Source organism: Hydra viridissima, unplaced genomic scaffold (genome assembly GCF_058129835.1).
Source record: "Hydra viridissima isolate aposymbiotic clone 2 unplaced genomic scaffold, HvirCarnegie_v1 scaffold_1, whole genome shotgun sequence".
NCBI lineage: Eukaryota > Metazoa > Cnidaria > Hydrozoa > Anthoathecata > Hydridae > Hydra > Hydra viridissima.
Genome location: NW_028324300.1, coordinates 20,850,441 through 20,866,544, shown reverse-complemented (window position 1 = coordinate 20,866,544; position 16,104 = coordinate 20,850,441). Strand labels below are relative to the sequence as shown.

The window sequence follows — 16,104 nt, the reverse complement described above, 5'->3', positions numbered from 1 at the left end:
GGTGGTGGATGGTGGGACGGTGGTATTTTAGTTATACTTTCAACTAAATCCTTTTTTGTCTTTTTGTATAATAGTAAATAACACGAGGCGCTTTCAACAGAACAATATTTTTAATATACTTTTACAAGCAAGGTAAAATGAAAGATGGTGCGGACTTATCCGCTAACAATGTTTTTATATAAATCACAAAAACAAGAAGCACTGTCCGCTCTAATGAGCGCGACATTCCCGCCCCCAACTAATTCATCACTAATTGCTCAATGTTATTTTCGTCACAGAATTTAATTTTTATTATTTCTTTGATTGGTAAGTTAGATGCTTCTAGTGGGTAAAGCTTATTCACTGGTCTTTTCACATAGGTTATTTTTCCATCAACAACGTACTTAATACTTGCGGCGCGGACAAATCCGTCTGTTGACTTAATAAGGCTTTGAACAATGCCTGTCTTCCAATAACCGCGCTTGATGTCTGGGTCATGAATTAACACAACATCGTTGACAGCTATTTTGTGTGTCCCTTTATTTTTCTTATATTTGTGGAATTCTCTAAGTTCGGTCACGTATTCTTTTTTCCATCTTTTCCAATAATGGTTTAATGTTTTTTCTATATACGAACTTCTGGTGCTTAAGTTTGTTTCGTATGTTTTGTCGATTATGGCTTTAAAATTTATTGATCTTCCATATATCAAATGGTTCGGAGTAAGCGGTGCATCTCCAGGAGACTCGTACATGAAAGTGATTGGTCGATTATTTAATATCGCTTCGACTTCAGTAATAAATGTTAGTAGTTCTTCATATGAAAGTTGGGCATTATGTATTATTTTGCGGAGACAACGTTTAGTAGATCTAACTAGCCTTTCAAAGAACCCTCCCCACCACGGAGCAGCGGGGACGTTAAAATGCCAAGTGATACCACGCGAAGAAGCGTAACTTTGTGTAAGATTAGAAGTGAATTGAGATCCGTTGTCCGAGATGATTTCTGAAGGTGTGCCCCTTTTCGCGATAAATCGACGTAAACTTCTTATACATGATTCGGCCGAAGAATCAGGAACAAGATCTAAAAATAAAGCACGTGTAGTAGCACATGTAAATAAAAATATCCACACCTTGTATAAATTATTTCCTTCATATATGTTCTTGACATATAGTGGACCTGCATAATCTACACCCGTAAATTTGAATGCATGGTCATTATTAAGACGACTTAAGGGTAAAGGAGGAGGAGAAGGATAGGAATAAGGCAGTCCTTCAAATCGTTTACAAATATAACACTTTCTGATCAGTTTTTTAATGTAATTTCTGGCTTTTGGTATCCAGAACTGAGTTCGAATTTGATTTAATGTCTCTTTAACACCATTGTGCATAACTATAGAATGAAAATAAATAATAAGTAGGTTCGTGAAGTCGGTATCTCGCGGTATGAAAATAGGATTTTTTGTGTCACAGGTAACCGGTGCGTTTTGTATTCGACCAATGCATCGTATAATTCCATCTACTATTTGTAAGTTAAGATCAAGTTGAAGTTGTTTATAATTTTTATCAGTCGTTACTGATCTTTGTGTATATTTTATCCAGCTTTTTAATGCTTCTTCTATCTCAACAGAATCTAAGTAAGATAATATTAAACGTTCTTTATTTCTTTTAAGCTTTAAATTCTTAATAAATCGCATGACTAATGCTGTGACTCGTATTAGACACATATAGCTGTTAAATCGAGTAATATCAATCACATTCAAGTTTATATAATTCTCATTTAAAATTACACTAGTCATTGCTTCTTCTACTTTATTCGTTATGTTTTTTAAATCAAATTTTGGCCATTCTTTCGGATCGTTGTATAGAAGTGTTGGTCCATTGAACCATACCTTATTATCGAATAAATTTGCTAAGCTTGTGCCTCTGGATACTATGTCAGCTGGGTTATTGTGGGATTCAATATATCTCCAAAACGAAATGGGAAATGTATCTCTAATTTTTTGAATTCGTTTTTGTAAAAATGGTTGTTTTACTTTATCAACGTTATTAATCCAGTGTAAAACTATTGTTGAATCACACCAACAAACTACTTCTTTGAACTTGATTACTGGAAATAATTCATTTTTGATAGTTGTCATTGTTTCAGTTAATAATAAAGCTGCCTTTAATTCTAGTTTGGGAATAGAGGTATTTTTAATTTGGGCAATCCTGGACTTAGCAGTTATAAGTGAACACCCCCTGTGATTATCATCAAAGGAACACAATAAGTATATACAACAACCATAAGCATTATTACTAGCATCGCTGAACCCATGTAATGATAAGTCAACAATATGATTTGGATAATGACTATGGTACCATCTGGGAATGACAATAGGTTTAGATAATTTAACATCGTTGATTATGGTCTGCCACATCACCAACGATTTACCCTCAAGAGGTTTGTCCCAGGGAAGTTTATCAATACAAAGTTTTTGAAAAAATATTTTACATTTTACTATAAACGGATTAATGATGCCCAGTGGGTCAAAAATGCTTGCAATAAATTGAAGAACTCTGCGTTTTGTTGAATCTATGTTGACATTGTGTAGTAAGTTTTTAAAGTTAAATATTATTTCATCTTCTTTTTTGTTCCATGTCAAACCTAATACTTTAGTTAAGTTAAGAGAGGTAAAGTTTTGTTCATCAACTAAAGTTTCGAGTTCTTTGCTGTTTGATTCAAATTTTCTAAGTGTAAAGCCAGCTTCTTTAAGTCGACTTTGGCATTTTCGATAAAATTCAATAGCTGTGTCAATCGAATCTGCTCCTGAGTTAAGATCATCAACATGTAAAGAATTTATTAATTTATAGACAAATATTGGATCTTCCAGAATGTATTTTTCTGCATGTGTAATAAGAGTAGCGGAAAGAAGAAAGGAAGAAGATGTAACACCAAAGAGGACCCTGCATATTCTATATGAAATAACTTGTTCTGTAAATATGTTGTCTTTGTTCAGGGTATTAATATTCTTGAACCATAAAAATCTCACATAGTCACGATCTTCAGGAGACAAAGCTATTTGCAAGAATGCCTTTTCAATGTCTGCTACAAAGGCAATTCTTTGGGCGCGAAAGCGTAATAAAATTCCATATAGCGATGTAGTTAATGACGGTCCTTGGTATAGACAGTCATTTAATGAAGGACCTTCGACAGAACTGCTTGCATCGAAAACAATCCTAATTTTACTAGTAACTTTATCATCTCTTAATACTGGTTGGTGTGGTAGATAGTGGACTGTTCCATTAATTCCATTTTCTTCAAGTAATGGTTCTATAACGCCTTGTTGTATTTGGTCTTTAAAAATATTGTTGTACGATTCAAGGAGTGAACCATCTTTACTCAACTTTTTTTGGAGACTTTTGAAACGTTTGATACATAAATCATAATTATCACTAAGTGGTGAGTGATCTTCTTTAAAGGGCAACTTCACATTATATTGTTTGAGGGTATTATCGTATTTAATGGTGTGACGAAACCTATCAACAACCTCTAAGTTACATTCATCAATTTCTCTTATACCCCAAATCGATGTCATGGATTGTTTTAATAATGATTTAAGAGATGGATCTGATCCAACAAACATGACATGAGCAGTGTTTACGCTACAGTGCTGATTCTTACTTTTAATGTTCATGGGACCACTTAACAAAAAGCCTAATTTGGATTTTATTGCGATGGGATCAAAATGATTTCCCCTAATAATAGTATTTTCAATAAAGGACCAATAGAAATCAGCCCAAATCAGGACATCAATTCTTAAGTCCCTGTTTTGCATATTGCTATCAGCAAGCCTTAAATTATGTAAATGTCTATATTTACCTTGTGCAAGATTCATAAATTGTCCATTAAGAGGTGCACAAATGTCTTTCACATAACAAGTAATTTTCACAACTCTTTCAAATAAACATTTAATTTTTAGCTCAATTTTTTCTAGTTTTTCTCTAGTGTTGTTGTTGCCGAAGGTTTTGATAATAATGTTTTCTGTACCTATAGATTCAAGTTTTAATTTACTGTATAAATCAGGTGATATGTAACTAAGTTGAGAACAGTTATCAAAAAGTATTCTGCACTTATGTAGTCTGTCATTTTTGTCAAAGACATCTGTGGAAGCAGTTTGAAGTAAAATAGATTGATTGTTACTACCTGAAATTGCTGTTAGTTCGCCTTGAGTTTGCAGTTCAAGATTTTGTTGTTCTTGACAAAGTGCTATGTGATGGTTGTTACCACATTTAAAACATTTAATACGAGATGTACAGTTTTTTAATATGTGTCCACTTCCTAAGCATTTAAAACAGAGATGTTTGTCAATAATAATCTTTTTTCTATTTTGGATATTTGTTATCAATTTACAATATTGTGATTTATGTGGTTTATCGCAAAAAATGCATTTGACAAAATGTTGTAAATTATTTGGATTATTACGTTCAAAATAAGAGTTATTTTTATTCTTTTTATTGAAATTAAACTGATGAGACTTTTTGCTACTATTTGGTTCTTTATAATTATTGTTACTGGTAAAGAATGTTTCTGCTGTATAACTTCTATCAATATTGTTATTCAAATTTAATGATACTTGCTCTCTGGCACGTAGTTCTGTTTTCAAAATATTAATGACTGTTATTACATCCCAAGTATTATTGTTATTGAGTTGTCTGTTAATAATGAGATTAGGTTCGTCTGGTATTTTCTGTAATATAATTGGAATAAGGAGTGGCCCATACATTTCACTGTTAATTTTAAGATTTTCTAGACTCCTGATTTGTATTTCAATTTTATCTAATAAGCCTCTTAATTTTTCTATTCTATTCAAATTTTGCACTTTTTCTAGGGATAAAAGTTTTCTCATATGAGAAGATACCATGTTCTGCTTGTTATCATAACGCTCTTTAAGAATGTCTAGGGCTATCTTGTAGTTTTCATTAGTCAGGCTAAGTCCTGATATAGATGATAAGGCTGGACCTTTGAGTAAATTACGAAGGTAAGTCATTTTCTGGATTCCTGATAGGTCATTGTTTTGATTAATGGCACAGTCAAAGTTTTCTATAAATGTTGTCCAACTATCAGGTTCACCATCAAAACTATCTAATTTTAAAATAGGTAATTTCATTGTTTTGTTTTTAAAGCTACTTGTTGAGCTACAGTCATTTTTGAGGTCAATTAATTTCAAATGTTTGTTAATTTTAGAAATTTCATGTTTAAATGTAAGGTTAAATTCAGTTGAAGATTCTACTTCATTTTGTAACTCTTCTTCATCCTCTATAAGTAAGGATATTTCTTCATCCAATTGTATGATTTTATTAAATTTTTCGTTTAATGTATCTTTTAAATCACTTAAATTTTGATATTGATTGTCATCAGTATTTTCTATAATATCCAAAGATTTTTCAAATAGTTTATTTAAAAGTTTTATGTTAACAGTTCTAATTCTTCGTTTAGCCTGAATGTTAGACATTTTTATGAGAGTAAAACATACAAATATATCTATTTGCAAAACAGTAACTATCGTATATCCCTCCTGATTGGGTAATGAATATTTGACCTCGTGACAAGTGTTAAGAATGTTATAACTGACTTAAGTAAATAATCTCAATGAATGCTTATGCAATAATCTAAGTGCTCAATTCAATGACAAACTGGATTAATGTTCACCCAATAACTGCCAAGTAATTTAACTTTAATTACGACAAAATACAGTGTCTCAAAAAATTATCCGACCAAATATTTTTAAAAATATTTTTCCTAAAAAAAGTGCTGTATTTTCATAAATTTTTTTTTTTTTTTTTTTTTGCGGCATCGTAAGAGCAAGACGTGTTTTTGAAAAAATTTTCAATATGGAAGTTACAATGAAAAATATTGAAAAACTAATAACCAACAAACTGGAAGAACAAAAAAAAGGTATTCTTAGTGAAACTATCAACCTTTTAAAAAAACAGGAAAAGATATTTAGCGATATCATAAGTGCAAATCTAAAAATATTAACAGATCGGCTTGACAAACTTGAAAACGAGTTTAATAAAAGCAAATCGAAGGTTAAAATAATTGAAAAAGACATCAACGATATAAAGGAAAGCATCAACTTTCAGGAAGAAAATTTCTTAAAAAAATTATCGGAAACAAACAGTCTGATGGCTAGCGAAATTAACAATTTAAAAAAAAAAAATATTGACCTTGAAAATCGTTCACGCCGTAATAACCTAAGGATTGATGGCTTATCTGAGCTGCCCATGGAATCTTGGAATGACTGTACAAAGAAAGTTAAAGATCTATTTAGAAATAAACTGGAAATCTCTGAAGACGTAATAATTGAAAGAGCTCACCGCATTGGAAAAATAAATGAAGATAACTCTCCAAGAACTATAATAGTTAAACTACTAGACTTCCAAAATAAAAATAAAATCTTAACGCTATCAAAAAAACTCAAAGGAACCGGAATATTCATTAATGAAGACTACGCGAACGAAACGATGGAAATAAGAAAAAAGCTATGGGAAGATGTTAAAAGATTCCGAAAGGAAGGTAAATTTGCTATAATCAAATATGATAAAATATTCGTCAGAGATTTTCGTAAATAACTTTAATTTTAAAAAAGTACTTAATCGAGATATGTGAAATAGTTCTGTACATTTTTTATTATGCTAGCACGTTTTGATTTATCGCACTTTACGCTATGACTGACGCAAACATAAACAAAACAATAGATTTTGAAACGCTGCGTTTCAATGCCTTCGAAACTGCTAATAATATTTTACTAAACGATTTTTACGACTCTGATGCGCAAATTTTTCACAGAAATAATTTTGATTCGAAATATTTTGAAACTGAAACTTTTAAAATTGAACTCGAAACTTTAAAAAATAGTTTTACTGCAATACACATAAATATAAGAAGTATAAATAAAAATTTTGATAAACTAAAACACTTTCTAATAGATTGCAATTACTCATTTAGTATGATTTGCATAACCGAAACGTGGTGTTCTGATGAATTACTTCAAACGAACACAAATTTTCAAATTCCAAATTATAAACTAATATCTTTTGAAAGAAAAACAAATAAAAGGGGAGGAGGGATCGCAACGTATATCCGAAATAATCAAGTGTTTAAAGTAAGACAAGACCTCTCTATCTCTGATACTGATAGTGAAGTCTTTACTATTGAGATAACGGGTAATAAATCAAAAAGTATTATAATTTCCACTTGCTATAGACCTCCAGAAGGTGATATAAATAAATTTACAAATTTTTTTAATGAAATCTTTCTCAAAATAAATGATAAGGGAAAAAATATTTTCTTTATAGGGGATTTAAATATTAACAGTTTAAACTACAAAGAAAACGCTGATACTAAACTCTTTTTTGATAATCTGTTTCAATTGTGTATCCTCCCAATCATCAACAAACCTACCCGAGTAACCCCAACCTCCGTTTCTGCTATAGACAATATATTAACAAATACATTTCTAGAAACCTCTTTAAAAGCAGGAATTATCAAAACCGATATATCAGATCATTTTCCTATTTATTTTTCATTATCTCAAGATCTAAAAACCTTTAACAATACCAAAACCAAAATTTATAAAAGAAAAATCAATCAAATCTCTATCAAAAATTTTAAAGACTCGCTATCTATAGTAAATTGGGATGGAGTATATCAAGAATGTAACCTTGGACACACAAACTCCGCATACAATTTGTTTATTAATATTTTTCTAGACCACTACAATAAACATTTCCCTGTTGAAGAGAAAGAAATAAAGTTAAAACATTTAAACTGCCCATGGATAACTAACGGGATTAGAAAATCATCAAAAACAAAACAAAAATTATATATCAAGTTTTTAAAAAACAGAAATGAAACTAACTTAACTACATACAAGGAATACAAAAATCTGTTTGAAAAAATTAGAAAGAATTCTAAAAAAATATATTATTCAAAACAACTACAAAAAAGCAAAGGTGATATTAAAAAAACCTGGAACATATTGAAAGAAATAATAGGTAAAAACCATACAAAATCAAATGATTTACCTGATAAAATTATCGTTAATGAAACTGAATATATCGACAAAAATTCTATCGCTGAAAACTTTAATAGCTTTTTTGCAAACATAGGCCCTAACATGGCTTCAAATATTCAATGCCCTGATATCTCCTTCGAAACCTATATCACAAACCAACATCTCTGTTTAAATATTTTCTCTGGACTAAACCATGAAGAACTAGAAATTGCAAAAAACTCACTTAAGACGTATAAGGCTCCTGGGATAGACGACGTTTGTAGCTATATAGTTGTAAATGTGTTTTCAGTGATAAAACAACCAATATATGAAATATTTAAATCTTCAATTATTACAGGATCTGTACCGAATAAATTAAAAATAGCTAAGGTAATACCAATATTAAAAACCGGAGATTCATTTACACTAATTAACTACAGACCAATCTCAGTTCTACCTGTATTTTCAAAACTTTTGGAGAGAGTAATATACAATAAACTGTATAAATATCTAACAAATAACAAAATCCTAAATGAAAAACAGTTTGGCTTCCAAAAGCAACATTCAACCGAACACGCAATTCTAGATCTTATTAATAATATAAATAACTCCTTTGAAAACAAAAAATACGTCCTTGGAGTCTTTGTTGATTTATCTAAGGCGTTTGACACAGTAGATCACGCTATTTTAATTAGGAAAATGGAAAAATATGGGATAAAAGGTGTTGCACTAAACTGGTTCAAAAATTTTTTACTAGACAGAAAACAATGCGTTATTGCTCATAAAAAAAAAGCTTCAAAATTACTCAAAATAAAATACGGTGTCCCCCAAGGTTCCATTCTTGCACCTCTTTTGTTTTTAATATACATAAACGATCTTCCTAAAGCCTCGAGTAAATTGGATGTCATAATGTTCGCAGACGACACTAATTTATTTTATGCATCCTCATCTATTACAGAACTTTATGAAACTACAAATACTGAACTTGAAAAAATAAACAGTTGGTTAAAATCTAACAAATTATCGCTAAACACAGAAAAAACCAAATACATTCTTTTTCATCCTAACTTTATAAAAATACCTTCCGATTTACCTTCGTTAAATATAGATAATAAAGAAATAGAGAGAACCCGAGCAACTAAATTTCTAGGGATACTTATTAATGAGAACATCTCTTGGAAATCACATATAGATATTTTAAATACTAAAATATCAAAAAACATTGGTATCCTTTACAAAGCAAGTTCTATACTGTCTCCTGATAATTTAAAGTTCTTATACTTCTCGTTCATACAAAGCTACTACATATACGCTAATGTTGCATGGGCGAGTACACATAGATCCAAACTAACCACACTATATCGAAAACAAAAACATGCTGCAAGAATAGTTTTTAATAAGGATAGACTCTCGCATGCTGAGCCACTATTAAAAAATTTGAAAGCATTAAATGTATATCAAATCAATATATTCCAAAATTTGTTATTTATGCTCAAATATAAACTTGGACTTGTTCCTTCTCACTTTTCAAAGAATTTCTTTCAAAATAGCAACAATAGATACCATACCAGAGGAACGGGAAACTTCAAAGTACCTTTCCAAAAAACTACTCTCTCGCGCTTTTCTATTACGTACCGTGGTCCTTGTCTATATAACAAATTAGTATCCAAAAATACCCAACTGGAAAAATCGAATAACTTAAATACTCTGAAAACATTATTAAAAGATCTTATTTTAAACACTAACAACTTTATGAACTTTTATTAAGCCTAAAACATTCAAAACTATATATAAAACTAACTTTGTTCCGAAACCAATATCAACTCTAATAACTCTAAAAACTGTAAATAACTCAAAAACAAACAACAACAACAACAGTAATAAATTATATTATTTATCAACACTAATAAATAAATAAATTTTTATTTATCAACACTATATATTAAAAAACGACTTTATATTACCTATTTAGCAAATCGTGTACCTACTTGTATTTATGTGTATTGTAATAAAATTAAAAAATTAAAAAAAAAAAAAAAAAAAAAATTTTTTTTTTTTTCTTTTTTTTTTTTTTTTTGTTTTGTCTGCATTCTTTGTTTTTTGCATTTTTACTTTCATTCTGTCGAAACTGATGACATGATTTTTTAAATATAAATTTATTTTAAATTGAAGTATCCAAAAATATTAATAACGCAAAGCGGTTTCTTGATGACAAGACCATCGGTCTTCTGCAAGTTTCCCGCGTTCTTTGAAGTAATCTAACACTTTACAGTTTTATTTCATATAATATTTGTTATAACGTAATCTTGTGATTTTTTTTTTTTTTTTTTTTTTTTTTTTAACTATACTTAAACTGTAAAGATTGTATTATATATTACGAGTTTATAAAGATTAAAGAACAAAAAAATAAAAAAAAAAAAAAAAAAAATTTAGACTTTTTTGGTAAACTCAAGATTAATGAAAATAAAAGAACATGTTTTTAAATAGATTTTATTTATTTTAATGTAAAATATGAATCACAAGGTTTTCAGTCTTAAAATAAAGGAACTTAGGTCGTTTTTTTATTGTCAAAAAAATATTCGACCAAACACATTATTTGTTTCATAACAAATTATTATGTAACAAAACAATTATTTTAATACTTTGTTGGGGCTCCCTTTGCTTGGATTACAGCTTCTGAACGTCTAGGCATTGGTTCAACTAAAGATTTTGTTTCTTCTGGTTGAATCTTTTCCCAGGCTTCTTCAATTGCCACTTTGAGGTTATCTTTTTTGGAAAATGACCGATCTCCAATTTTTCGGTCTAAAATTTCCCACAAATGTTCAATGGGATTAAGATCCGGTGATTGTGCGGGCCATTCCAAGACCTCAACATTATTTTCAGCAAACCACTCCTTGGTTTAAGTGGCACTATGCTTGGGATCGTTATCTTGCTGAAATGTAAAATCAGATCCTAGCCGAAGTTTTCGAGCAGATGACTTCAAATTTTGCTTTAATATGTTTCTGTATTGCACCTGATCCATTAAATTATCAATAAATTGGAGTTTTCCGACACCCTTCCAAGCCATTGAACCCCATACCATCACGTTACCGCCGCCATACTTGACAGTTCCTCTCACGCAGCCTAATTTGTAGGCTTCTCCGGCTTTTCTCCATACTTTTTGGGCTCCATCAGATGACTTTAAGTTGAATTTCGATTCGTCGCTCCACAGGATCTTTTTCCAGAAACTTAACGGCATGTTTTTGAACTTCTTAGCAAACTCCAATCTTCTTTTCATGTGTTTCTTACTCAAATATGGTTTATTACGCACAAGTCGTCCTTGAAATCCCTGGTCTCGGATACCATTTCTGATTGTCTGATGGGATAATTTGATTCCATAATTCTCTTCAGCTTGCTCAGCCAGTTTTCGAGCAGAAATGAAGCGATTTTTCTTGACTTGTATAATTAAGTTTCTATCAAAACTCTTAGAAGTCTTTTTTTTGCGACCCTGCCCTTCTTTTGTGGCTGTTGTTCCGATCAAATTATACTTCTTCATCATGCTGGATACTGTATTATGAGGAATTCCAGTCTCTTGTTGCACCTAACGATAGGATAGATTGACTAGATCAACAGCTAAATTTCTCTGAGAAACAGTCCAGTGACGTTTACCTCCCACCATTTTACTTAAAAAAACATGAAACCTTTTTTTATACATTATTTTTTTTTTACTACAAAAAAACAGTTTTTTGTTATGCAATTTCATTAATTGTATAAAAATTTGCTAAAATATTTCAACAAATTTCACATAAAATTAATTAAACTTACCTAAATATCGCTTGGTCGGATAATTTTTTTACAAGCCTATTCAATACTAAGTTTCTCTTAGGACAAATAATAAACCAACTGAAGCATGAATCAAAAAATATGAACGCTAAATAACATACTATTCCCAATAGAATTAAAATGACAGACAAAGTAAGTATCGCTATTCATTGTTTTTAGTATAATTTAGAGCGTAAACATTTTTTTTTGGGAAAAACTTGTTTGGTCGGATAATTTTTTGGGACACTGTATATAAATATAATTTAGTAAACTTAACTTTCTTTAGTCTTTAAATCTGTTTATATTTCTTGCATCAAAGATTATTCAGGCGTTATCTTCAGTTTTCCGTGGGCTCCATTATTTTAGTTATACTTTCAACTAAATCCTTTTTTGTCTTTTTGTATAATAGTAAATAACACGAGGCGCTTTCAACAGAACAATATTTTTAATATACTTTTACAAGCAAGGTAAAATGAAAGATGGTGCGGACTTATCCGCTAACAATGTTTTTATATAAATCACAAAAACAAGAAGCACTGTCCGCGCTAATGAGCGCGACAGGTGGTGGCAAACACTGAAAGCAATATAACCGCCTTGCTTGTAATCGGAATCAAAATTTTTTTTAAAACAAATGACTTTTTTTGTCCTTATCATGAAATATAAATTCTGACACATAAATAAATCCGTGTATTGGTCGATTTTATTTAAAAAAAAAAAAAAACCATGTAATAAGCAATTAAATCTTTGTCAGTCTAACTGTAATTTTAATTTTTTGTAAATCATAATACATCACCGTTTTTTTGTTTTAAGGTTAATTAAAGAAAATGTTTAAGCATATAATTGAACAGTTATAATATATTTTTAAATTAAATCATTAAATATAAAAAAAAAGTAAATCGTTTAGAAATATTTTTTTTTTTATTAATTTTTTTCTACATTTAGACTTTCTTGATAGGTTTTAATCAATTTTAAAACCTAAAGAATTATGTCATTGCTAGAACAGCCTTCAGAGACAAGATTAACGCAAAAGCCCGTCTGGTCAAAAAACTGCGTCCCTTCATTTTTTTGACCAAATCTGAGGGGCCAGTGTTGGTTAACTACGTAATCAGCGCATAAAGGAGAGCTCACCCTGTCACCAAAGGCACCACATGTCACTTGTGTACATTCTATTGTCAGATGAACGTTTGATGGGGAAAATAAATAGAGATAAACCATATCAACTTGGTAGATCAGGGTCGTTAAAACCTGGTTGGATGATTATCCTGAACATGTAGTCGGGGTTTGGCCGAAACTTACTTCCGAATTCTTCAATGTACCCGTCTTTTGTATTAAATGGTTTCAATTCCACTTGGGTATTCTTTTCGTCCATATGTTCAAATTTACCTTCAAAAATCAGCGAAAACGCTCGTAAAATAGAACTACATGCAAAACCAAAATTTAAAAAACGTACATATCTATTTAACGGAATTGCCACTGTTTTTATCGAAAACACTCTTTTATTTGATAATAGTTCATTATCTCCGATAAACCCTACTTTCATTCCGCCATATATCTTATATAGCTCTTCTGAGTCAACTTTATCTACCCTTGCATTAACATAACGAACCAATTTTTTATCATATCAATATGAAATCAGGGAAATTCTCTCCAAAAGTTGGAAAATATTCTCTACTTAGTAAAAAGTATATATCAATCTTTGGTTGGATATAACCATTCCTCAGATAACCTTAATAATTCAAAACTTTCAGAAAGCAAAAGAAAACTTGAAATATGAGTCAGATTTTTAAATATATTACTTAAAGTTCTATCAAAATTCTTGATGTTTAAGATACAAGATACATGTTTGAACATTCTTTAAGTTCGAAGTATAGTTCGCAAGATGCATTAAAGTCATTCTCTATATCGCTAAAATCTCCGCTAGTAATTAGAGCGCGCCAAGTTCCCGTTTTTACGGGAACTACGGGAGCGGGATCCTGTTCCTGCTTTTGTTATTTAAAATACGGGAAAGGGATCCTGTTCCCGTAATAAATAAAATACGGGAACAGGAAATTCTCGTTCTTGTTCCCGTAAGTCATTCGATGTTACGGGGTTTTCCCGTAATTATTATATTATAATATATAATATATAATATTATCATTATCATCATCATTTTAAAAATATATATTTATTTTATTACATTTTTAAAAATCTTTAAAAAGAACATTTTAGTTTGTTCAGTTATTTCCATTGGGTTTGTCTTCTGACATTTCTTCAAAATTCAAAGTGTAAATTAGCCACATGGGCATTATATCCAAGTGAAGACTTTAATTTCCACTTTGAATGTTAAAGAAATGTCAAAAGACAAACCCAATGGAAATAACTGAACAAACTAAAATGTTCTTTTTAAAGATTTTTAAAAATGTAATAAAATATAATGAAATATAATTCTAATTCATATATATATTTATATATTATAATATAAGAAATACGGGAAAAGCCGTATTTTTACAAGTTTCCCGCATTTTACCAAGTTTTTACCAAGCTTTTTTACGCGATTCTTTTCTTTACTAACTTTATTCTTTTCTTTACTAACTTTCGTCTTTTCTTTACTAACTTCTTCTTTTCTTTACTAACTTCTTCTTTTCTTTACTAACTTTCGTCTTTTCTTTACTAAATTTCGTCTTTTCTTTACTAACTTTCTTCTTTTCTTTATTAACTTTTTTCTTTTCTTTACTAACTTCTTCTTTTCTTTACTAATTTTCTTCTTTTCTTTACTAACTTCTTCTTTTCTTTACTAACTTTCGTCTTTTCTTTACTAACTTTCGTCTTTTCTTTACTAACTTTCGTCTTTTCTTTACTAACTTTCTTCTTTTCTTTATTAACTTTTTTCTTTTCTTTACTAACTTCTTCTTTTCTTTACTAACTTTCGTCTTTTCTTTACCAACTCGTCTTTTCTTTACTAATTTCTTCTTTTCTTTGCTGATTTCTACTTTTATTTACTAACTTCTTCTTTTCTTTACTAACTTCTTTTCTTTAATAACTTCTTCTTTTCTTTACTAACTTTCGTCTTTTCTTTACTAACTTTCGTCTTTTCTTTACTAACTTTCGTCTTTTCTTTACTAACTTTCTTCTTTTCTTTACTAACTTTCGTCTTTTCTTTACTAACTTTCGTCTTTTCTTTACTAACTTTCTTCTTTTCTTTATTAACTTTTTTCTTTTCTTTACTAACTTCTTCTTTTCTTTACTAACTTTCGTCTTTTCTTTACCAACTCGTCTTTTCTTTACTAATTTCTTCTTTTCTTTGCTAATTTCTACTTTTATTTACTAACTTCTTCTTTTCTTTACTAACTTCTTTTCTTTAATAACTTCTTCTTTTCTTTACTAACTTTCGTCTTTTCTTTACTAACTTTCGTCTTTTCTTTACTAACTTTCGTCTTTTCTTTACTAACTTTCTTCTTTTCTTAATTAACTTTTTTCTTTTCTTTACTAACTTCTTCTTTTCTTTAATAACTTCTTCTTTTCTTTACTAAATTTCGTCTTTTCTTTACTAACTTTATTCTTTTCTTTATTAACTTTTTTCTTTTCTTTACTAACTTCTTCTTTTCTTTACTAACTTTTTCTTTTCTTAACTAACTTTCGTCTTTTCTATACTAACTTCTTCTTTTCTTTACTAACTTCTTCTTTTCTTTACTAACTTCTTCTTTTCTTTACAAACTTCTTCTTTTCTTTACTAACTTTCGTCTTTTCTTTACTAACTTCTTCTTTTCTTTACTAACTTTCGTCTTTTCTTTACTAACTTCTTCTTTTCTTTACTAACTTTCGTCTTTTCTTTACTAACTTCTTATTTTCTTTACTAACTTCTTCTTTTCTTTACTAACTTTCGTCTTTTCTTTACTAACTCGTCTTTTCTTTACTAACTTTCTTCTTTTCTTTATTAACTTTTTTCTTTTCTTTACTAACTACTTCTTTTCTTTACTTACTTTCGTCTTTTCTTTACTAACTTCTTCTTTTCTTTACTAACTTCTTCTTTTCTTTACTAACTTCTTCTTTTCTTTACTAACTTCTTCTTTTCTTTACTAACTTTCGTCTTTTCTTTATTAACTTTTTTCTTTTCTTTACTAACTTTCGTCTTTTCTTTACTAACTTTCCTTTTTCCATTACTATCTTCTTCTTTTCTTTACTTACTTTCCTCTTTTCTTTACAAACTTTCTTCTTTTCTTTATTAACTTTTTTCTTTTCTTTACTAACTTCTTCTTTTCTTTACTAACTTCTTCTTTTCTTTACTAACTTCTTCTTTTCTTTACTTACTTTCG

General features: G+C 29.6%; 2 protein-coding genes across 2 annotated transcripts; one reads left to right on the top strand and one right to left on the bottom strand.

The window, feature by feature from the left end:
• Positions 1-238: 238 nt before the first annotated feature.
• On the bottom strand, positions 239-5,467 carry LOC149893851 (uncharacterized). The gene has a single exon (XM_090076224.1). It carries the CDS (start codon positions 5,465-5,467, stop codon positions 239-241), a length of 5,229 nt encoding a protein of 1,742 aa, XP_089932350.1.
• Positions 5,468-5,799: 332 nt separating this feature from the next.
• On the top strand, positions 5,800-6,791 carry LOC149893850 (uncharacterized). Its single transcript, XM_090072771.1, has 2 exons — positions 5,800-6,531; positions 6,655-6,791. Exons 1-2 carry the CDS (start codon positions 5,847-5,849, stop codon positions 6,684-6,686), a joined length of 717 nt encoding a protein of 238 aa, XP_089928897.1. The 5' UTR covers positions 5,800-5,846; the 3' UTR covers positions 6,687-6,791.
• Positions 6,792-16,104: the final 9,313 nt, after the last annotated feature.